General features: G+C 28.3%; 5 protein-coding genes and 1 non-coding gene across 8 annotated transcripts in view; 4 read left to right on the forward strand and 2 right to left on the reverse strand.

Annotated features, from left to right (window-relative positions):
- LOC100648097 (cilia- and flagella-associated protein 45) overlaps positions 1-25,858 on the reverse strand; it is a 35,751-nt gene that overhangs the window by 3,754 nt on the left and 6,139 nt on the right. The window lies entirely within an intron of this gene.
- On the forward strand, positions 2,433-8,543 carry LOC105666036. The gene is made up of 6 exons (XR_002308005.2): positions 2,433-3,337; positions 3,956-4,591; positions 4,978-6,170; positions 6,254-6,589; positions 6,671-6,901; positions 7,181-8,543. It is a non-coding gene; the product is annotated as an uncharacterized LOC105666036 (transcript).
- LOC100651606 (glutathione S-transferase theta-1) lies at positions 8,349-10,568 on the reverse strand. Its single transcript, XM_012311359.3, has 5 exons — positions 10,465-10,568; positions 9,816-10,093; positions 9,345-9,495; positions 9,062-9,242; positions 8,349-8,863 (listed from the first exon to the last, which is right to left on the reverse strand). The coding sequence occupies exons 2-5, from the start codon at positions 10,013-10,015 to the stop codon at positions 8,706-8,708; spliced, it is 690 nt and encodes a 229-aa protein (XP_012166749.1). The 5' UTR covers positions 10,016-10,093; positions 10,465-10,568; the 3' UTR covers positions 8,349-8,705.
- LOC100651489 (protein rogdi) lies at positions 10,712-15,148 on the forward strand. Of its 2 annotated transcripts, none has more exons than XM_048408589.1 (6): positions 10,712-10,849; positions 11,450-11,521; positions 11,619-11,753; positions 11,817-12,095; positions 12,198-12,407; positions 12,466-15,148. In XM_048408589.1, exons 1-6 carry the CDS (start codon positions 10,814-10,816, stop codon positions 12,532-12,534), a joined length of 801 nt encoding a protein of 266 aa, XP_048264546.1. In that variant the 5' UTR covers positions 10,712-10,813; the 3' UTR covers positions 12,535-15,148. The 2 variants fall into 2 exon arrangements, with proteins under 2 accessions (XP_048264546.1, XP_048264547.1); XM_048408590.1 differs by lacking the exon at positions 10,712-10,849 and adding an exon at positions 11,106-11,221.
- Positions 15,964-21,153, forward strand: LOC100644892 (sialin). Its single transcript, XM_003397490.4, has 7 exons — positions 15,964-16,272; positions 17,124-17,347; positions 17,836-18,072; positions 18,154-18,241; positions 18,301-18,521; positions 18,601-19,131; positions 19,223-21,153. The coding sequence occupies exons 1-7, from the start codon at positions 16,203-16,205 to the stop codon at positions 19,343-19,345; spliced, it is 1,494 nt and encodes a 497-aa protein (XP_003397538.1). The 5' UTR covers positions 15,964-16,202; the 3' UTR covers positions 19,346-21,153.
- On the forward strand, positions 21,937-25,132 carry LOC105666021 (lipid storage droplets surface-binding protein 2). Its single transcript, XM_012311361.3, has 4 exons — positions 21,937-22,298; positions 23,276-23,626; positions 23,992-24,238; positions 24,671-25,132. The coding sequence occupies exons 2-4, from the start codon at positions 23,315-23,317 to the stop codon at positions 24,928-24,930; spliced, it is 819 nt and encodes a 272-aa protein (XP_012166751.1). The 5' UTR covers positions 21,937-22,298; positions 23,276-23,314; the 3' UTR covers positions 24,931-25,132.

Here is a 25,858-nt window from a genome sequence, read left to right on the forward strand (position 1 = left end):
ATTGCGTATCGAGATACTATTATTTACTATATGAACATACAATGGAATTAGAAAAGACACATTTTTGTTTCTTCCACAAGCTGGCTCATGACTTGCACGTACTAGTTATGTTAATAGAATACGAATATAGTAACAATAATAGTAGGTAGATTATATACAACAAGTATAAGTAACTATTAAAGTTAAATTTGTAACTATAAAAATACGATTTCTAATACTAACAGTAATTTTATAAGAAACTTCAAAAAATACATTTTGTATTTATTCTATTCTAATATAAATATAATATATATTATGTTACAGACAGTAAATTTAATTTGTAAAATAATTTTGAGTGAAAAAATTAGATAGTAATTAAGTGATTAATTACTGTTAACCATAGTGATAATAGAAGAAGATAATGAAACGAACGTCGGTTTCTTAACAAATTTTAGCATAAAAATTTTATATAAATTCTAATACTGTAAAAAAATGCTTTATTGTTCCAAAGTATGATATATACTCTACGTGTTCATACTTTAGCAAATGTATTTCTGTTATAAAATATTCTTTTCCCTCCCAAGAAAACATGTATCATTTCAAATCTTCCCCCGTAGTATGTACGCTCCCTTATTATACGAAAGAAAGGGAAAAAGAGAGAAAGAAAAAAAGGAAGAAAGAGAGGAAGAAAAAACAATTTGTAACTACCACATCCACCACGTTTCAACCATTCTTCCAATCGGCAATGAACAAAGATAATGTACCATATACAGGAAAAAGTCCTTTGAAAGTAATGCCAAAGAAGAATGTATTGTCTTTTTTCTTACATGTCTTGCCACTAAACATTGTATTTCTGAGCTGCGCCAAACGACTGCGTTCTAGTCAGCCAATTGCGAAGGGTTTCCCTAATAAGAACTTTTCTAGAAGTGGGAATACGAGTGTACGTGTAAGATTCCTTGGTGTCTGGCTTCACTTTTCGCGCGACACCGTCTCGATCTACTTTGCAACATGTGCCAGTCGGAATAGTTAAATTTGATAGTTTTGTAACGTTTTATACCTACAATTAGACAAAATCATTCGACCAAAAAAAGGCGATTTTCGCTTTGAAATTTCCAATTGCACGCTATCTTTATTTTTAATTAACCGTTCATTCGATTTTTAGTTTATTCGGGACAATATAATTACACGTGCACCGAAACACACACAAGATTGTTGCCACTCCTTCTTATTTAGCTTATAATATAATTTCCATCTTAAATTTCAAAGAACTGCATTCATTTTTTCATTTTCCCCCTTACATTTTCCTCAAATGAATGATTTATGAGAGATTTTAGAGATATAAAATTACACGAAACTATTTTTCTTAAATGATATTTTATTTTCTGTTCTTTCCTCATTCTTCGACTTGATTTTTTTAATATAATAAATTGTCACATATATTTTTTAAATAATAATTTTTTCAAATGTGAATAAGAACAGTGGGACAGAATCATAGAGTTTTGTGAATCACAAATAATTTTATCTTTTTATTGTGACAATATTTGTGTGTGCGTGTCTATAAAAGATCTGTATATCTTCATAGGTATATCAATGGAGGTGAAACATAATATTTAACAATTGCATAACATGTATTTGGTGAAAATCGTAAGTATGAATAATCGATTTGATCACGTGTTCGATTTTAGTAAAGAATTAATTATGTGCTGAATAAAAGTAATCGGATACGACATTTTTATATTTAGAATGTAGATACTGCTGTATTACATTAAAACAATAATATTTTAACTTTTATGCTGATGCGATTAAGGCAGTTTTGTTTCGATATATCTGTGCCAAAAGAAAGCAATTTTTCCCGCATAAAAAATATTTTTTTTTAAGGAATATTAGACTTATAAATGCTTTAGACACAAAATGAACTATTTTCAAAACAATAACTACTTTAGATGTATTATTAGGATAGTACTGAAATCGAAATCAATTCTGCGAATCAGCAAGTATACGTTTTACAAACTTAGTAATAGCTAACTAGAGTTTCATTTCTGTGCATCATATTGTATAATCTACTTCTATATAGTATAGTAAAGGTATGAAGAAATCAGAAGAAGAAAGCGTGTGTTATGTAATTTCTATACCTTTTATGTGATAAATAATTAATCCGCAGTTTTCAAAACAATTTGTCATAAGATGGTGCACAAAATTTGTTGAAGTATTTATAGTATTACACATTAAATATATGATATATGTTACTTTATAACATTTAGAGAAATTTAAAAGAAATTGAAATATTCCAGATTTTCCAAATATAGTCTCTTTACAAACATATTTCAAGTCTCGACAAATTTTTACAATATCCTAAACTATTTATTAGATGTAAAAAATATATGTGTGCAATTTACATGAAATAAAAGATAGCACACTAATTTTAGTTCAGACTCAGAAAAATTTCATTCTGAACTTTTGTTAACTATTTTATTTCATTGTTGCACTTTCTATCGCGCTTCTTATGCCTAAGTTCAATAAAAACTTTAGTGAATAATAAACACACACACAAAACCGTAAAACAAATTCTAAGAATATTATATGTCACTTAATCCATAAAATATCCATGTCCAAAAACCAAACTCAAATATGTTTGAAAAGCAACCATCAATTTGCCTCGCATCGACTTAAATCGATACGAAGAACCTATCCCTCTTCTCACGCTGTCTCTGGACAAACCATTACTATCACCACCATTTACGCTGGAAGAGAAGGAAAAAAATGAAAGAACTTGGTAGTTGTAAATCGAGTGATTCGCAGAAAAAACAGAGAGGAAGATCGAAGAAGCAGAAACCGACGTTTAAACTATTCACCAAGAACAGCTGGCCGAAGGTAATGATATCTCGCGACAGTATCATTAACAAGAAGATCAAAGATTCCTCCGGATCTCCAAGTTTGTCGTTTATCGAAGAATCTTCGAGCGAGCTGCAAGAAACGGAAGAAAAAGATGCCTGTCACGTGGGACATTTATATTGTGATGAAAATGCCACGAATTTCAAGGAGGAACTGGATGTTTGTTTGATCAGTAGCTCCAGCGAAATTCAAGGAAGTCTTAAAGTGAGCGAGACTTCGAGAGGAAACGAGAAAGTTTTGAAAAAGTTTGATGGGGCGGTCGAAGAAAATGATTTTGATTGCGCGCCGGAAGAAAGTGCAATTTCAAATACATGGGAACAACAGACGCCTATTTTTGTTGATTTAACAGCTGATGAGAAAAGCACGTGGAAACAAACGATTTTGAAGCGATTCTGTGATGTAAAGGCAGACATGACGAATGAAAAGGAAGATGAGAACGAGAAATGCACTACGAACATCGCATTAGGTACAGAACATTGTAATAGGTGAAGATAATTTTAGTGGCACTATAATTGTCATTGATAAGACATGAGATAAAATTTAAGTCCCTTTTTTTTAGAGGGAAGCACTTGTTAAGAGAGAAATATATTTATTAGTATGAACAATTTTTAAACGGTTTTTAAACGAAATATTTAAAGATTTTTCTGATTCAATGATACAACAAATCGAAGTACAGATGTACTGTTGTATTTAATTTATTTATGATATATTGGTCTTATACAATTTCTATTTATAAAACATATATATATTGTTTCAATTCACATTTCAATCTACATTTCCCCATAAAATCGTTAAACAAGTCTTTCCTTATAATGGTACTAAATATAGGACACGTAATACTACAATCTATTAGTTATGAATCACAATCATTACTACACTAACTTATAATTTATTATAAAGCGATAAATCGCTGTTTATTATTTTTTCATTTTCATACGACGTATTTGATCTAATTTTTTCAAAATTTATTTCAATTTACATATTTATTACGAGCATACGCATTACGAGTTCTTTTGCAATCGGATCATCAAATATAATTAATCAATATTCTGTTTTCTTTGCGCAATTTGCCATTGCATTCCAGAACCTCGAATTATAATAGCAGATAGTTCAAGCAAATTAAATTGTAATGGAAACAACAGTTTAGCAACTGCCTTACGAGACCGTGGGCCATGCTTCATACCGGTACAACCAAATCGTTCTTTACCTATTCTTCCGGCACCGTCCGTACCTACGAGATTCATTCGAAAAGATTCATCATCTCTCATCTTACCAAAATCTACCGTGGGCTTAGTAGAAGTAGAATTAATGAAATCAAACAGTACATTGTCGAATAAAAAAGATAATATTTCTAAAAAACAAATAACATCAAAAGATACCGTGAGCTCGATGGCTTACTTTGTTCCACAAATTTCAAGCGTGGAAAGTCTGAGTATGATAAAGAAAAGAAATGATAACGATATGGAACACGAGACTAATGTTAAAGAAAGAAGGAAAAAAAAAAAATCGCAGGAAGCAAATTCTAGACAAAATAAAGAGGAATGTATGGAAAGTTCGATTAAAGAGTTCCTAACAAATTTCTGTGGCTCGAATGCAACTGAAGGCGTACAGAATCTTTGTACTGACAAGTGCGTTAGAGCTGCCTCCACGACGAAAGGAGATGAAAAAAATGGAAATAAATTGGTTCCTCCGTTGAGACTGAAGAAAGTCGTGCATACAGGTAATAATAAATAATAAAAGTAATTAAAAAGTTGTATTAGTTAATACGTTAAACGCGAATGTTTATGCATTTATGGAAAATTTAAAACAGCAAAATTACATAGAATACACATAATACGTAAAAATACATAGAATATCCAAAGTATAGTCTTCGTTACAATATTTATTTAAGTAAAACGATTCTACGCTTAGAACATAAAAATCTAGAATTTGCAGTCTATGTATTATATTTTGTAGAACATAACGCAAAAATATCAAAATTAATTATACATCATTGTTTGTTTTAATTTAAAATAATACGATTAAATAGAAAATCTTTTGAAGTAGTTCCATGATGGACGTGTTCAAAATCTTTTTATTTGATTTAAATATTATTTCTGGTGACAGAAACAGAGAGATACGACGATTCTCAAATCGTCACGGGGTCGGAACACGAATCAAACTATAGAATCATCACAGACACAGCGTCTCAATCACCACCTAGTCCAAATTCTAATAACTGGAACGATATACTCTTCGAGAAAGACACAGATTTTACAACTTTAAATACCGATAACTACAAACTAAAGTACAGGCGTAATAGATTAAAACAGAAACTACGTGAACTACGAGATAAAGCTTTGGAATTAGCTAAGCAAATGGCGAGTGATTCGAACTCTCAACAAAATATCAGATTAAGGCAAGTGATGAATCGTTACGAAAAGCAAATAGAAAATCTATCAAAATTACATAACAGACTGTCTGCAGCCCTCTCGATCTCGAAGGAAGCGATTAATGAAAATAATGATAGCCTGAATTCTTCTGATAACAAGTATCCATGTATAAATTTAAACGAGAGAAACGCAGATTTTTCGGCGAATAACAATTCTCCGGTGTCATCACCTGAACCACCTAAATTGTCACCACGATCATCTCTAGATTGTCATAGTATTCTGCCAGAAGAGGTTCGAAATAGTCCACCAATTTTACCAAAGATATGTTTAACTATCTCGTCGAGTCAAGACTCGGTGGAAGAAGAGTTACAAGTCGTTGAAAGGAAAGTTTGGCCTGTGAACGAAGAATTGATGAAATCAACGTTTTCTACAGATCCACTTCCTGGGGATTTAACTGATTCCGTGGACAAAGATACTCCAGATATTGAGAAACATGTACAGACTATGCCTGTAGTCCATAAAAATAATATCAATATCGATATAGAAAGTTCTAATTCTAGTGTAAATAAGAGAGCTTTCAATCATTCGAACAAGGTTATTCAATCACCAGAGAACAACCATGCAGCTCGGGAAAAGAAAGACGAAAGAAATAAATCGATCAAAGGATTTACTCAGTGTCGTCTTGTGATCCAAGAACCAGAAAAAATCAAGTGTTTGGAGTTTCCGGATGTTGGACCCATAATAAGTTCTGTAGCTAATTGCGTGGAAATACCAACAACTGTTCAAGGAAACAAATCGTTTGAGGTGATATCTAACAAACAGTTCTCTTTGTCAAGGGATCATACAGTACAACCTAATTTTTATGAATCCAATCAAGAGAAAGTACCATTTTCGACAAATCATGAAGATAGTATAAATTCGCAAAAGGTTCGTAAAATATAATTTTCAGACAAATAAAATTTTATTTGTAATATTGTTTTATACTATACACAGTGTTGAATTCGTTTCAGGTTTCATCGAGTTCGGGTCAGCCAACTCAATTTGATTCTTCACAAACGATGTTGAATCAGGAAAAGTTCGCGTAAGTTAAATGAAAAATTAATATATTTTATTATCTATATTTCTACCTTACATTTTATGCATACAGGTTGCGACAGAGCCGTAAAGGAGAAGAAATTCCGGCTGATTCTGTACAGAAGAGTAGCGGGAATCATTCTATAACCGAACAATTTCCTACTCTTGGTAACTGGTTCGCTCGAATGTCGAAAAAGCAAGCTTCAATAACCAAACCCAAATTGCAAGCCACAGAAAATGTGCCGTTTGTACCAGGAGAAAACACTACACGCGTAAGTGCAATTAAATAGAATTTTTCAATTTTCTTTTGAAATTTCTCCGAATACTCTGAATAATTTTATAATACATCGTAGCAAATTTCTGGGTCTGAAATACCAAAGATGGTTGGACCTAATATCAATAATCACATAATAAATTCAACGCCTCAACGCGGTACAGAGAAATGGCAATATCATCAGCAACAGCAACTACAACATGTTGCGGCATCCGTGACTCTTTCGCAACCTGTTGCAGCAGTTCCTCCTTTACGACCTGGTGCTTGTCCACCAATTCCTATGACTCAATTTTACTCGAATAATTACGCTGTAAGTAGAATAAGTCTATTTTAATATTTTCATTTCGGCAGGATTGAAAATGTTGAGGTAATATAGTTGACAAAATATTCGTATTTTATTACAAAAGATACAGAAAACTTATTGAACAGATTCGAATACTTATGTAATATATTTTTTGTATTATATTGTATATTATATTATATTATCAAATATTATATTATCTTATTAATCACAGTATACCAATATTAATAATGTATAAATATTTATGCACTGATGAAGTACAATCACGTATAATTTTTTACATTACAGATCGATCCTTACAACAGTACCGCCTTAAGTTATCATCCACCAATTTGTCCTTACGGTCCTTATCCATATCACCCACGATTACACTCCGGTTCCTTACCATTTCATTTCCCTGTGCAAGAAAGCTTGCGATCAATGCACCATATGGATAAACGTTTCCCCACAATACAAGATCCAGTTGTAAGGTATCCCTCACCATCGACAAACACTCTACAGCATTCGGGTAATTTGGAGTTTGATCGTCTTCGAGGAAACTCTACCACTAGCAACATTGGTACCACAACTTGTTTACCATCGTTATTTCTATCACCACCGTCTTTATCAACTTCTCATCAGACCCTGCCTCGAAATTCTTTAATCGGCTATCCGACAAACAATCAATTTTCTCGGAACAGAATGATACCGGATGTTGTCGCCGCAGCAGCAGCCGCTGCTGTTGTCGCTGCTGCTTCCTTTGATAGGCAACGAGATACGTTGACTTATAATAGAACCGAGACGGATGCATTATCGCCTACTGGTATTCCAAACGTCATTGACAGAGAACCACCTCACGTATCGGGCGCTACCAGATCAATTATTAATCATGACGTAACTAATCTAACTCAAGATAGTAATTTTAACAAAGAAAGTCATGAAAACACTAAGTATCAACAAATGCAAAATTTTGTGTTCGACCGATTGGCATTTGTGAAAACCACGGATAATTTTGCGCAAACAAATTCAGTTATTAATAATGATGCGCAGTCGACGATGACGTCTATTGTTCCAACAGGACAATATCGAATGCCATTAATTCATTCACATGCACAATTATCGAAAAATGTATTAGAAACTGAAACCAGGAATTGCGAGACACCGCATCTAGGTAAAGTGAATCGTAGTCCGAATAGTTCACATAATCTCACATGTTTAAATTGTGGTATTATCGGACCAAAGTTTAAATGTTTAGGATGTGAAATGGCCTTTTATTGTGATGAACGGTGCCAAGAGAAACATTGGTATGTCCACGTACAAAGATGCCCAAAGAAAATGCCAAAATTAAAGAAAGTCACATAAAATTAATTAGGTTAGAAATATAAATTTTGGAATATTGATTTGATGCACAAAACGTATTTTATGTGGAGTAAAAAAGATATTTTTCTATAGCTTTTTCATACAAAAGTAAACATAGTTTTCAAATGTAGTATCATATAATAATACAACAATAACAATAATATATATGTTTAACATTTTATAATATAACTTTGTTGTGCAATAAGACTGGTATACTTCGTATCATACACATCTAATATAGTAAAACACTACTACATTCGCACACATATGTACCTGATACATGTTTAATAAAAAAATATATCTTGATTACTCACATTTTTTTTAATTATTTAAAAAACAAATTATATATTTTTCAAAACATATTTTTTAAAACGTTACGAATAAAAATATTATTTTGTAACAAATATAAGAAAATTATAAACAAATTCTTATGTAATTCTTAAATGAGTGAGCATAGATTCAAAATTCATGATTATTAAAACTTGCTTTTTAATCCCTCTTGTTTTACCTTACTTGTAAGCTTATTTAAAAGTACATGAGCTTCCTGATAATAAGGACTTGTTTTATCTGCAACTCTTTTCATCCATGCAGTTAAATGAGGCCGATTCTCTTCTGGATTATACCCAACTATTCCTAATTGAAAATTACGTTTCTATAGTAATATAACAATACAATCTTTATTTTTTATTATTTGTTATGTTGTATATTAACTATGAAAATGGTTTATCTTCTACCAAATAGTAAAATATTAAAAATTATCTGCCAAGGCTTTCCTGATACTATTTATTTATTTTTATTTTATTTTCAGTGAATGCACATATCATTACTTACGAACTTGTTCTATCTCACATGACCCTAGAATATCAGCAATGCTGATTTTAGAACCAGTTAAAAAGTTTTTGTCTTTTAACCAGAAATTTTCTAGATCATCAAGTGTTTGCATCATGCGTTTTTCATATTGCATTAGACTTTCTGGGTTCATTGATTTTCCAGTTAATAATGGTTTCATGTACTATAATAAAAATTTTTATCAATAGGAAGAACATCATTCTCTTGTCATTATCATTGTCTATAGACTCAATATCATTCTCTATAGATAAAGGAATTTCTTTACCTTCATAAAAAAGTATGAAGCACAATTTAGTCTTGTATTAAGATGCTGCCATTCAAGATATTCATCAACTTTAAGTTGAAGTTTTAAGTCTTGAGGGTACCAATGATCAGCTACCTTAAATTCTCTGCAGAGATATCTTAAAATTGCAACACTATAAAACATTCAATGTTCTTTAATTTCTTGCAAATTAAATCATAAAGTTATTTATATAGAAATATGATATAATTTATACATTTTCTTATTTCTGTAACGATTTTCATTTCATATCTTCATTCAAAGAATAAAGGTAAAAAGTTATTAAAAAATATCAATGACATTTATAACTTTCATTTAAGTTACTAGTTTTGAAATATTTGACATAAAAAATGAAACATGACATTATATTTATATATAATTGTAAATCAAAATTTATATTTAATTTATTTCTTCTTTTTAATACAAATTATAAATCATACTAAAAAACAATAATACCTCTCCATCATGTTAAAACCATTGTGCTCAATGGCAGGTACTTTTTGAAAAGGATGGATCCTTTGATACTCTGGATTAAGATGTTCACCTTTCGCTAAATTTACAAATTTTCCTTCAAATGGTATATCACAAACTTTTAAAAATATATAGAGAGCTCTACTTGGCTGTGATAATAAATCATAATACAATTTGAGACTCATATTTTTAGTAATAAATTAAGCTTACAAGGCTGAGAAATATGCCACCAATATTATAAACTTAAATGGAAAAATCAATTCCTGAAAATAAAGAATAATTTGATAAGATGATAAAAAATATTGCTTAATATATTTTATATTTATATTTAATATATTTGTAATTCCACTTGTGGATTTTCAGATAATTCTACAAATTCTAAGTATATTTATACATAATGTTATCTAATCAAGATCACTCACTCTCTCTCTCTCTCCCTCTCTCTCTCTCTCTCTCTTTAATAAATGATAAATAAAGTCCAAAATTTGTTATTCGTTTTAATAATAAAGTTTTTTTTTACATGAAATAGCAAATTTAACATGTAATATAGAATTTAGATTTTGTAAATACTTGATTTTGACAAAATATTATTTAGAAGTATGTTAGTATGTTATTAAGATAAACTTGTAATTACCTTTCTTTTTATAATATAAAGATAGGGCAAATGTCACTATTTTATTGCTAACTGTTTGAGTCTATTTACTGGTAGGTAAATTTCTACAATAATTCATACTAATCCTAGAACATAAAAATATCTTATAATGATAACGATTTATCTATTTAAGATTGCAAAATTTCACATTGAAGATGACGGGATTTATCTTTGGCATTTAATGTAACGACGACATTCTGTCGCAGGTTGAGTAATAAATGAGATATTCCAAGAAGAAAGTAGAAATTCTATAAAAGAATCTTAAAGATTAGACAAATATAGAATCTTAAGTAACTAGGAAACAAGTGGTAGGCATCACCCGGTAGAGAAAATGGCTGACTGCGAGAAGGAGGAGGCTCACAATCTCGTAAGCTATTTGCCTTTACTTACAGTTTATCTAATCACTTAGGCGACCTCGCCGTCTCGCGGTTCGCGATGATAGTGTACCTTATCTATCGTCGAACTAATCAATTTACTCTTACTGTTTTTACTGAGACAAGTTCTTTGTGGTTATGTTCCCTTCAGTGAATGATTTTGTGATGTTACGTTTATTTCTTATTTACATATAGGAATACACAATTCAGTAATCCTGTTTAAAAAATTTGTGACAGTATTTATTTTCTAGTAACTATGATTGATTAAATCATATGAAAATATTCATTCAATACAAATTACAATTTATTGAATATAGGACTAAAATTTATATACAAAAATAATTTGTTACTTGGACATGAGTATAGTATGTTATATATTTAAATAAATAATAGCTGTAAGATATCAAAACTTGTAGAACAAAATATTAATTTACTCAAGTATGTATTTAATGATTATTTGTAAACACTTTTGTAACAAAGGATATGTATGAACTCCAAATGCAAAATGATGCAGTATTAATTCTTATTAACGTTTTAATCATTGTCCACATTGTTATACGAAGCGATTAGAATTTAATTATAACATTTTTCAGCAAATGGAGTTTGAATGGGTGCTTCATGAAGAAGTACATTCTTCACTATCACAGCTAAGGAATATTTTAATGGTATTATATATTTCTGGAATTTATTATAAAACAAAGTAAAGAAATTATTATTTATATTATATGCATACATATCATGTTAATGTATGTTATATTGCAGGAATGTGCACAAAGATTTCCATTAGCATTATTTGGCAACGATCAACATAATAAAACAGATAGGTTTGTATTTGCTGCACCACATGACCAAGTAAAATGTGTTGCTGTTTTAACTGGTGACAGTATTACAAATGCAGTAAGTGTCAATTATTTTGTTAATTTGCAGCTATATTATTATCTAAAAAAAACATGTTTGTAGGAAGTTAATTTTAAAGTACAGCGTCAACAAAATATTAATATGAGAACAAGTATACAAACTGAACATCCTTGGAAGTTACAACAAATACAAGATGCTGCTAATCATTTACAACAAGCTATAGCTCACATAGATAATGTTGATCGTCATTATCCATTTAAGACATCTGATGAAGTTATGCACGTATTAGGGAACATACTTGGTTGTCTCCAACGGAGTCGTACAAGTTTAATTGTTCCTAGAAAAAAAACTATTGATGATCTCATTAAAAGCCGTAATATGGTGAGTAAACATTTCTGAGGAATATTTGATTTATATTAATCCCTTACACAGTTAGGCTTGATATCATATTTCATCGTAAACTATCAATCTTTTGTATTGCAGAAGTCATTAAATCCTAATCTTCCAGAAAATTTGGCAATTAGTTTTTATATTCAAAGTTATAAACTAGTTTTAGCAATATACCAATTAGAAAATGCACATGGTAGTGTTAAGTATGAAACACAACAAGCAGAATGTAGTGTTCCATGGTTAAATGATGCTTTAGTACTACTTACTATTGCATTACAGCTTTGCCAACGACTAAAAGACAAGGTTAGTTAAAATAAAACTATTTCAAATTGTTCATTATCTTATTTGAAACATTTTTCAGATCTGTGTTTTTTCTCAATACAAAGATTTTACAGTTGGTTCTCACGTTACTTCTACAATGGGCTGGTAATAAAAACATTTGAGCAATTAACCTTCAATTGAAAGAATAATTGTGTATATGTATATTACAGTATATCACATTTAATGCTCTGGTAGCATTTTTAGTGGGTTTTGTTTTTATAAACAAAATTTAGTTTTAAAAAACACTAAATTATATTGCATTTTCAGAAATAAGCTTTTTAATCATCTGTATATATATTTTGCTTGATACACTATCAAATTCGAAGATTAAATTTTACATAGCAAATTTTACACAAGAAAAATTCTTGTATATTAGTACAAGATCTGAGACTTCATTGTCATTCACAATTTTAAAAGTATTTTGCTAATTAGTTATGTGCTTATATCTATTAGTTTGTACTAGATTTCCTCTGATTATAATGTTTAATCTTTTGTAGACAGCTTTGATCTAACTAAGAATAGTTATACATCTTTACTAAGATGAAATAATTAAGCGCTGTATTTACTATATCTCCTGTGATTTTTTCGGAATGTTATAATAATTTCCTTCTTACTAGATATTAATGTTCTATTTCTAAGAAAACGTATGCAAATCTAAAGCTATTAATTTTAACTATTTTGTGTATCTAATTATTATTTTAAACACTTTAATGAATTATTTATTTTACTTACCAAAGAAAGTACTATTTAGTAAGTGTTGACGTACATTACCGTGGTATGACGTTCCTTTAAACTTTAAACTGTATCTATATATTTACATACAAATGTCTGAATTAGTATTACATCGATCATGAATTAGATGTTAGAATAATTGTTACTGATCGATGTTATTGTTATACATATAGCTCAGAAGCAATTTATAAGGATTTCAATACAGTTATATTAAATAATTAGAATTGCCTTAACTTAATAACGAAGAAACGCGAAATTTTTAATATTAAAATCGATTTCTGTATTGAGTTAAATGGAAAGTTCTTATTTAATTTCTAAAATTTTATTCCTTCTATATTGTGATGTAAAAATTGTATATATATATCCTACGTATATATACATATTCAAGTATATGTCTTTTCTGCTGAAATTTTGGTATTTTTCAGTTTTATTTATTCTCATATTAATATATGTACATATATAGTTCAACTATAAATAAATTCAATAAATTAAATTAATTTACTTTCCATATAACTCAATAAAAAAGCAGTATATGATGATACATCACTTTTACGTATTTGAATTATAAATGCTTTACTTTATTGTATTAACTAATCAAAGTACAGTCTGTCCTACAAAACAAAAATTACTTTGTTTTGATTGAAAATACATCTACAGCACTAGTATGCTCTTGCTTAATAATAAATCCAATCTCCTTCATTACCGATTATAGCTTGACAACGTACCGATATACTTTTTACTAATTTTTCGGTATACGACACAGGTAGCGATCTCCATATTTTTTTAATGGTTCATTAAAATTTTTAACTTTAAAATACACTTTCCTTTCAATTTGTACTTCATAATAGACCAAACATTTTTTATGCGATTTGTATCGAATGATAGACAATCAGTCCAACACAATGATACTATTTTCAGGTTTCCATTCGGTGCAGACGTAGCTTTAATATTCCGGATTATTTTCTTGCATCAAAACTTAGACATTATAAATTATAAGCCAAGACATATCTGAATGGATTGTATATGTTTAGATTACAATCGCTCCATTATTACATACCAGCGCCAATATACTTTTGTACGGCAGACTGTAATTTCTGATTTATGAATTGAAACAATTATAAAATGTAAAAATTATTTCATAAGTGCAAAGCTTTTAAGTAGCTTGTTTTTAGTACTACAAACTAAATTTACTCATTTTTGTAAAAATATTACTGGGCAAGCCACAAATTGAATATATTTGCTTTATTTTAACTACTTATATGTTTAAAATGTTATAAATTTACACGTGCTGTGCTTTAGGTATTAAAAGTTTACAGTTTCATTTTATGCATCATATCTCCTTGAGTCTATATTATTATACTGTGTACTTATATATTACATTTTATTAATATCATTTTACAAATTATATTTTGTTTATAGTTACTTGTTATATTAAATATCTTGTATAAAATACAAAATAGTACTTAAATGATATAAAATGATTCAGTGTATTATGTTATTTATTTTCTTTAATTTGCATTTTTTTGACATGAAAATAAATTTCAGTATGAAGTTCATATAAAAAGTAATTTTCTTCATAATTATATTCATAATGATTAAAAACAATGGAGTTTTGTAACTTATGTGTTTAATGATTTCCTCATATAAATTCTATAAGAAAAATAATAATATATTCGTCAATACTATTTGAAATATTCTGGATTTAGAAACAATAAAGAATGTAGTATATACTTATATCTAGAAAAGAGATTACAAAATGTTCCCAGTAAGAAAAATTATGGTATATATTATCTTGATTGCAGGGTATTGACCACTCACATAATTAGTAATATTTATACATTTCTAATGTTTAAGAAATTTTAATAAACACCAAAAATTGCTAAGTATTAAATTGAGAGAATAGAGGAGCCTAATTAATAAGAAAAAACTTTACGTATTGCATTGTAATCAGTGCTACTTTTAAGAATAATAGTTTTATTCAGCTTATAAAATTACTAAAAAAATTTGGAGCGATATATTGAAAATTATATTTCGATGGATTATGTATAAATAATTATTTCATGATTACGTAATAAGTAATCTTTTATAATAAAAAATTTAACATTTACACAATATTTTATATTGTATCAAAACTTTAAATATTTGAACATAAATTCTTTTTAATTATATGTTGATCTAAGAAAAAGAACACAACTTTTTTTTATTAATAAAAAATATGTTTCATATTCAAATAAGTTCTGTGAAATCTATTAAGAAATAAAATTATCCAAATGTACATGTGTACATTCTTTCTTATATTAATATATCCAAAAATAAAAGCCTTTTATTCACAAAAAATTTTAATTCGTAATTTTTTCTTTTCCTGTGAATAACATCATATAAGTTGGTAATTCTTTAAAAGCTCTATCAAAAATTTATATATGCGTATAGTTTCTGTTACAAAAACAGTGCAGCTTTTATTACTTCTTCATAGTCTTACGATTCACATAATTATAAAAAAATTCTCATATTCTTATCCTTATTTAATAGTGTAATTGTGTCAGAAAATAAAATTAATCATGACGTAAATGTAACAAAGCTCACAGAATATATATGGATCAAATATTATTCGATCATCGTTGTTTGAGAGTGAACAACATAATCTCTACAAATTTCAATTTATCCTTCAATTATATTCAATTATGGAAAGTTTTGAAGAAGTAAAACGCGCCTGCACGAGCGTTCTCTCCTACGTTGCACACACAATCGAGTTTCAGTACATATGCATAATATATATATACATATATATATATGTGAGCGCGCAGCAATTCGTGCCAGCGATAAGCGACGATGACAGCAGACGACAGTTTACCATTACTTAACACACATCGTATCGCTGCTAAGACTCATTACAAAATTTCTTTATTAAATTACATATTATTTTGTTACTACATTAACGCGACGAATGAAACAATCGTAATTATATACAATCGAAAAATATTTTCGATGCTTGAAACGACGAATTCTTCGTGAAAGTGTTGAGTATTCGCGAAAAAATCATACAACATGGAAGTATTGGATCCTAGTGTCTCAAGAGACGACCAGCCTTTGTGCGTCAATGATTTTTTGGAAAAAGGTTTATTTCCAATATTTTCCTATCATATTAATCGAATAACTATTTGCTTAAATATTTAAGCAAATATGATTGTGATTTTGTTTGCAACCATTTTTTGGGAGCATTAAAAACCTTCGAAAATCTAAGTTAAAGGAAGGCATTGTTTGGAAACAAAGGATTGGCAGAACGATACATAAGCTCTCCACAATATTGTCAGCTGTCAAGTTTTCTGAATATATTATTTTACGTGAACTGCATCGATCGAAACTATATTTTCAAGCTTTTTTAAATAATTACTTTCTTATTTTAAAAACGCGTTATAATTATGCTCCTCGGATTTTTATTTATTTTTAAATTATTCTATATGAATGAAAATTTTGCAGTAAGAAGTAAATGAATATATTGAATGGAAGTAAATACTAACAGATGTCAAGAAAAAGAAAGAATCAGAAATTGTATAAAAAATTGTCAGAAGATACATCAGGTTAACTTAAAATAAGATATTACATATTATTTATTTTTGTTGGAAATTGAGTTGAATTTTAATATTTCAATAAGGATAGGAAAGGATTATGGATGTTTTAAAGAGCTTGATGCAGTTATTAATTTGTTAGCTGATTAATTCTGAACTTCAAATATATATCTATATCTTGATATAATAACGTATGCCAATTATTATTTTGAAAAAAAAGATATTTATAACTGTATAAAATAATGAATTATTAATTATAGAAAATCTTACATCAAAAATTTAATTAATAATTGTAAAAATCATTAAAATAATCTATTTTATAAACATTATATTTTTTTAAAATAAATGTTTCTATATTCTCTTTATCGAAATAAACTTAATAACAAAATTGTACTTTTAGTTACTGTACCAGATATACCCCCTGATACAAAATCATGCATAAAAGCAAGGCATACATTAGGCTTTTTAGGATTTTTAGGATTTGCACTAGTGTATGCCATGAGAGTAAATTTATCTGTGGCTATTGTTTCAATGGTTAATCAAACAGCAGTACCACATAATGATGATAGTAATACCACAGATGTTTGTCCTAAGGAAAAACCAATTAATGGAACATTCATACCAGTAAGTTATTTAATAATGTTATATTGTTTAAGTCAATGTTGCTTATAATGTATTATATAATTTAGTAAATGTTATTCATATCAATTTTAGAATTTCTGCATATGATATATATGGATATATTTTATATTTTGTAAGAACTATAGAACTAAAGTTAGTGATCTATTGCATTCTGCATGCGTAATATTGATGCAGATTAAATGTCAACATTGTTTTTACTTCATTATCACATTAGTCATGCAAACTTATCATTTTTAGTATGACTTAACACATTGATATGTTTTTAACGCCTACATCTTTTTCCTTTATCTTACTATATACCTATCATCTTTAAATGTTTCATAAAAACATTTTAACATTATGTTTCTGCATATTTTGAATAGAATATTTATTTTTAATTAATTAATATTAAAACAATTAATTATGCTTTTCTTCACATACATGATTTTAAATTTTATCAATAAAAATAAAAGTAATATACATTTCCAAAGAGTGCAGGAGAATTTGATTGGGACGAGAAAACACAAGGTGTTATATTGGGAGCTTTTTTCATCGGTTATGTTGCTACAAATGTCCCAGGTGGAAGAATGGCAGAGAAATTTGGTGGAAAGCTAATATATGGATTGGGAGTATTTTTAACTGCTGTACTGACTGTAATTACTCCTTTTGCAGCATATATAGGATTGATACCATTCTTAGCTGTACGAGTAGCAGAAGGATTTACAGAGGTATGTCTTGCTTCAATAAATTAATTTTTAAAAGAACATTAATTTAAAATTTAAAGAATTTTCTGTCTATTTTATAAATAGGGTGTTACATTCCCTGCAATGCATAGCATGTTAGCGCATTGGGTACCCCCTTTAGAAAGAAGCAAATTTGCTGCTATAGTATATGCAGGTAATTATTCTTTTTTCAATGTGTGATAAATTTGATTTGTTATATTCATTCTCATACAGGTGCAAATTTTGGAACTGTAATATCATTACCAGTAAGTGGGTGGCTCTGTTCATTAGAACTTTGGGGTGGATGGCCCCTTGCATTTTATTTATTTGGAGGGCTTGGTATTGTGTGGTATGCATTTTGGACAATTTTTGTATTTGATACACCTGCACAACATAAAAAGATTGATCCTCTTGAAAGAGCATACATTGAAGCTAGTGTGGAAAAGAAGGATGAGGTTCTTTTCAATTTTTTAAAATTAAGCTTACATTCCTAACAAACTGAATAAAATTTAATTTAATGTATATTAAAAACAGGATAATGATTCAGGAGTTCCTTGGTTATCAGTATTTACATCATTGCCCATGTGGGCTATAGCTATCACTCAGTGTGGACAGTCATGGTCATTTTATACGCTTTTAACAGAATTACCAACGTATATGGATAAAATTTTGCATTTTGATGTACAACAGGACGCATTCCTTTCAGCACTGCCTTATTTAAGTTCTTGGTTAGTCGGACTCGGTATTTCAAGTTTCGCAGACGCCCTCCTTGCCCGTCAGCTTATATCTCCTTTAGCATCGTTCAAGTTATGGAATACAGTGGCTTCATTAGGACCCAGTCTCAGTTTCATTGGCGCTATCTGGGCTGGATGTGATCGTATGATGGTTATGATGATGCTCGCTGGATTAGGATCTCTACAAGGTGCAATTTATGCAGGGAATCAAATGAATCATATTGCTCTAGCACCACGATATGCGGGAACTCTTTATGGACTTACAAATGCTGCGGCAAATGGTTGCGGATTTTTAGCCCCATATTTTATTGGAAATATAGTCCAAGGACACGTCAGTATAACTACAACAATATAACTATTAGCGATAATAAACTTCGTTCTATAAAAATGGTTCTATAATTTTTTTACATTTTATGTTGTAGGAAACACTGGCTCGTTGGCATACAGTATTCTGGTTAGCAGCAGGAATAAATATGGCGACCAATTGTTTTTACTTAATTTTTGCATCTGCCTCGGAACAACCATGGAGTAAAGGTAGCAGTTGATGACAAAATTTAGTTAGACACGAAGTATTTCATATGGAGAATAATTTATCGTTAGATCGAATCGCGCTCAGTTCGTTTTAATTATTATATTGATCGTTTCCGTCATTTCGGCACAAATTTGCGATATTTCTTTCTGCAATATTAAGTTTGATATATTTCGCATTGAATGAAATATTTCAAACCTGAATAATTTATTACATTATCTTGGTAAAATGATACAGAAGCTAAAAGTAAAGTTTGTTTGCATCAGTATTATTATTTTAATGAAGTTTAGATACTAAATCTATAATTTACGTATCATTCCAATGAAGCTATTCACATGACAATATGACTTTTTAAAATTTTGTTTGACTTTTTAATTTAATTGAAATGAACATGATTTAAGAAAATATTGATTTTACTTTATTTTACTTTAATCTCACTACGAAGAAGAGTAAATTATTACAGATACTTTTTCTGTTTATAAAATAAGAAGTATCAAAAAATGTCTAGAGTCTATATTCTTGTTTATATGTAAGAGTTTTATATGTACATAAGAATAACGTAAAAATGATTGGTATAGTGCAGGATGCAACAATTTTTAAATGAACAAGTGAATCTTTCTTTTGTAACTAAATATGTATGTTTCATACCGAATGTAGTTTATCTTTATATCTCCTGTGGCAATAGCCAATAAGATAATATATAAATTTATAAATTTTTTCATAAAAGATATAAAAATTTCAACAAAAATAATATATGATATAGCTATAGTAAGATTTTACTAACGATAAGTTGGAAAGCAAAAAACTTTATAAAGCTAACTCCTACAATCAGACTTTAATAAAATCACTATCTTTCCCAAAAAATGATAATCTGGTACTTTAGTTGTTACATTATTTTGTCTAAAAAGAAAAGAAATAAAATTTCAAAGAAATGGTAAATATTTATTAATAGTAAAATATTTACTTATATATATTGTTGATAAAGAATTGATTTTGCAAAAAATTTTAACATTATTTAAAACAAAACAATATGCTACTATTTGTTATTTTTTTTTTACATATAAATGCTATTACTTACAACTCATTTTATTTTATTCTTTTGAAAGTTTGCTAACTTTTTATGGAATAATTTTCAAGTAAAGTTAATTTGATAAAAACAATTATATAACAATTCAAAAATTTATATTTAAATTATAGATTAATTTACAAAAATTATTTAATATAATAGGGCTTTACAAAAAAATAGTATTTCGTTAAAAAAATTAACATTATATATATATATATATTATATATTTTATAGGTAATGTGTAAAATACAGGCATTTTATATAATTCTTAAGAAATTTATAGAATGTAATAAATGGTATTCTCAAAATATTATCGGTGCTACTATAGCAAATTTTGTCTATCTCTAAATCTATATATACTATGAACCAAAGATAAAGTAGGTTTCTGTTAGATGGTATTTTACCCGACCATCTTACGGAGAGTGGCAATCAGTGCCTAGAGAAAGTATAAAATATATTAATACAACGCAGACATTTCATGCTCAGCCTAAAAACGACACGCACTCTATAGATTTTGTAGGCATTATATGAAATGCCAGTATTTTATATTACCGGTAACACACAACATACAAACATGTATATGCGGCGTATAATGAACGAAGAAAGAAATTCAACAATAACTAATTTATTTAAACATCGACTTCTGTTTATTTTCTTATGCCGTTTTTCATTGAAAGATAAAAACATAAATTTCATGCACAAGTAACTTAAAATAAAATTGTTCCCGTTAAAAGTTCATTAAAAGTGTTTATATTGTATTTTTTGGGTTATTCATAAAAACGTATAAAAATATATTTAAATAATAATAAAGAACAAAATTATATTTATAAAATAAATTATTTAATTAGTATTGCTAGTCTTTAATGTACATACATATACCATGTTTTCTCTGTTGTTTATATTTTAAAATTAGATTAGTAATGAATTGTACCTCGTAGAAGCTTTATAACAGTGAATTTTTTTCTTTTTGATACAATTTAATGGAAAGATACAGTTTCCTGTATACTTTATTCAAAATTGTAGAATTAAAATAGAATAGAATAAACTTTTGTTTAATCACAATGCAAGAAGTGAAAGCTTAAAATTTAATTTTTTTTAACAAATTATTTGTAATCTTATATTCTTACAAAGTTGCAACTATTACGATTTTCAAATTGTTTCAGTGAAACACGATTTTCATTCAGAGAAGACTAATGTTTATCTCATAGTTAAGCAACATATCTGGCATAGTATGATGAATAATCCTTGATAATCTATGATTCTTTTCTAAATATATATATATATTTTTATATATATAAATATAAATAATTATATATATATGTACTATTATATTATATATATGTTATATATAATGTATATTATATTTATGTAATATAAATAATTATATTTATATATATAAATATAAATAAATGTATATATAATATATACATATATATATATATATATATATATTTAGAAATATATTATATATATATATATGTAATGTATGTAACCGGCAATCTTTAAATCATCGTTCAACTAAATTGTTCGCGTTAGAAACATGAAAATCTCCACGTAGCGTTGTTATGAAAGAAGTCGGTATAAAGTCCTTAATAGTTGCTGCAATGTTCGTGGCTAATCACGAATTTTCATCCATTTTTAAGCGGTTGTTCCAGTAATAATGATAACGTGAAAGCATTGTCGTCTTAGCGGACTTTGAAGCCTCGTAGCATGTGTTTGATCACCGCTTGTAGATGTTCTCGTCGATTTTCATTGGCTCGTATGAACGAACTTTAGCGCGCAGGCGGTAAGCCAGTTATAAGAGTAAAGACTGCGTACAACCAAGTACATTTCTATTTACGTTGCACTCGCGACCAATCCCTCTAAGCCTTCTATAGAAACAAGGAAGTAACAACAAAAGCTTGTAAGTATCATAGCAACATTTTATTTTAGAAAATTTTGAAAAGTTCTAAGTTTTTAAAATTTTCAAAATATTTTTTAATTTCAGAAATTTCTTATGTTCGATTTTTATTTCATATTTAGATATTAGATACCTACTACATGCACAAGCTAATTGCTTTATAAACATTTGAAATTAGCAAATATTTTTAGTGAAATAGAAAATACTAATAGAAACTAAATTAAATGAGTTGAATATATGTTTTATTAATGATTTATGAGTATGTTCATACATGATTATGTTTTGGAAAATATTATAATTTAGTTAATATAATTACAAGTATCATTTACTACACTCCGGTGAAATTAATAATTTAACATGTGAAAATAGATACACATTACAGTACTTCAATTACAGCTATAGTATTAGCAGTAGTTAGCAGTAGTATAATAAATAAATAAGAAAGTTGTCTTGTTCTGAAGTGTTACGTACTGACTTTCAACTTCAGTCGTTACTAAACGTAATTGCGAATTCTAGCGAAAGTTGAGAAAGTGTTATATTTAGCGCTATATATAGCGAATACATATATATACATGTACTAGTGCATTGAACCTGCATTATCATCAGACAGGGATTTCCTGTCCTTATCACAATATTATTCTAAAGCTTAGTTTAACACAAAGATTAAAATTGTTACAGTTGACAATTACTTTTTCAGAGAATGAAAACGTAGACGTAATACAATAAAATTAGTATATCTGTAATACAAATGTCTTTATAAAGAATTGTTTCTAATAAAAATAGAATTATTCAGTTATCAGAATATTGGCAATTAATAAGTAAAATAGAAAAAGAAATATTTTATTTAATATTAGATTCTAACATTAAAGAATAAATAATATAATAGGGACCAAAACGGAACGTTTTATAAATGTAATTTCGAAAATAAAAAAATCGTAAAAACGAAAAATCGTAAAACCGAAAAATCTGAATTGTTGCAGAGTTTGAAATCGCCTCAAGTTTTTCAAAATAGTGAAAGAATGGCTACCGAAGTCATGCAGTTACCGCACATCGAAGTGTTTCATCGAGTAATGGAACTTCCAGTAGTCGAAAGTGCGATATCTAAATCAACAGCGACGTATTTGCGTGTGAAAGATTGTCATCAGCTAGTGCACTGGGCACTAACCACTGCGGAAACTTCTTTAAGTAATGCAACGAAGCAAGCGGTACCTATTGCTGTTCCTATCGCCAAGAAACTCGAGAATCCTATACACTTTGTTGACCACACGTTGTGCCGTGGTCTCGATAAAATCGAAGAAAAAGTTCCGATGGTTAAAGAGAAACCTGAGCAGGTCAGATATCTATCCCCTTTTCCGGCAAACGAGATAAAAATTTCATCGAAATCTAAAAAGTCATAACTGCATGAATTTTTAAACTTAAATACATGTATCAGAAATTTGTATCATATCTTCAAACACGATTCCTGCGATCTTTCCTTTAATCTTGCTATTCAAGATATAATTATATTTAATCATGGATTATTGTATTTTATCATTCATTAATAATTTGTATCAACAAATTTTCGCTGTAAAATGATATAAATATTCTATGACAAAAAGGTATTAAAACGTTACATATAAAGTTATTGTTAGTAAAGTTATTGTTAGTTATTAAAAAATATTATATTTTTTAACTATGTACATTTTTTGTGTTTTAGATTCTAGAAAATGCTTACACGTTAGCACGACAAACTGTTCAACCAGCTGTAATGAGCATTTCGCTTGTCAACGAATTAATAATCTCGCAAGCCTTGAGTTTCAGAGACATAAGTTGGAGTAAGGCGAATCAGATTTTAGAAACGCAGTATGGTAGCGCAGCTGTTCGAGGTTTAGACAGCACAGCTGACGCTGTTAATAAATTAATTGATAAATATTTTCCTGCGACGGGGGACGAGCAGTCAAAAGGTGAAATATTTTATTTAATAAACAATCTTTAATTTATAATATCAATAATACATAACCTATAAATGGTAATAATACAGTATCAATATAAATTAATAAAAACAAGAGGATTTAAATATTTCAGATTAATCATAAATCATAGATCGGGGTTACGTTCACATTTCTTTAATTAATGCAACAGTAGTTAATTATGTATTTACATACAGTATAGTGAACTATAATAAATTAAATAATAAATTAATAGACTACGAATATTTATGCAAATTTATGTTTATATGGAATCTACGTGGAAAATTGTTTTACCTACCTACTAAATATGTGTTATAAATGTCATAAATGTAAAAAATCCGCAGTTTGATTATAAATTATGTAGTCGACTACATTAGAATAATTTTGATTGTAATATCAGTTAATATAATTCTGTTTTCATTTCAGAGATAAACACGAACGAAGAAGATAAGCTTCTTCATACCTTACAAACGGTTGGACGTTTATCTAATAAAGCTGCTCGTCGCATGTATTCGAATATAGTACTTCACTTAGGCACTATTAACGCTGATAATTTAAAAACCTATATTAAATCCTTGGTTCAGTTTCTGCTATTAACGAACCGCCATGCCATAAACAGCAAAATACAGACCAATGAGACTAATTCGAAAACTACATTGAACGCAGAGGCAAAGAAACAAAACTGATGTTTCGTTGGTGATAACTGTGAAAGAAAACTTCTACCGATTCCATTAGCCTTCTATTTATTTCTAGCGTGCATTTTGTAATACATCACTTTTTTCCTAAACTTAATTTTTTAAATATATAAGTATTATATATTACATTTAAGAGATTGAAATGTATTTGTATTGACAGTGATGAAAAATATACGATCAACGTTTCCAAGAATAATGTTTTGTTATTAGAACTCTCATAAATATATAATTCTACGCGATTATATAAGATACTGTGATTCAAAATATTGTTATTTTTGTATTACTGTAGAAGATAGTGCTTTAGTGCCTTTTTAAAAACAGACACAATCTATTTGTTAATGTAATAAATTTGTTAAAATAATAAAATTATATGGAACATAAAATTTACGAGAAATATTATCAGAGTAAATTAAGTATCGAAAAATATGTTTTATACTTTACTCTAATATTAAATTTTTTCATATATACTAATATCTGATGAAAACAATATTTATATTTAGTATATGTATTATATATATTATATATATATTATATTTATATTTTATATATATATATACTAAAGGAACTATATTGTTTTTTTAAATAAATGTAATAAAACATGCCGAATATAATTTTCAATAATTGCTTTTATAAAAATTGTATATTGACAAGGAAGTATAAAATTACTTGTGCTGAAACTATTTTTTTATTTATACTTTCTAGAAAAAGGACAGATTTGTTAGTTTTTATAAAAGGTTTTGTTATTAGAAATTTTTTTAATAATCTGTATATGTGACTTAAACAGTAGTATTATTTTACTTCAGTTTTCTCTTTAGTAATAATAATATTTTGTTTTAACTGATTTCTTAATATTTCTGGGCCTTCACCTTCATCTTCTAATCAAAAAGTAATCGTAGATAATTACATAATTTGGAATACT

The sequence above is a fragment of the Bombus terrestris genome, chromosome 9 (genome assembly GCF_910591885.1).
Source record: "Bombus terrestris chromosome 9, iyBomTerr1.2, whole genome shotgun sequence".
Classification (NCBI taxonomy): Eukaryota; Metazoa; Arthropoda; class Insecta; order Hymenoptera; family Apidae; genus Bombus; species Bombus terrestris.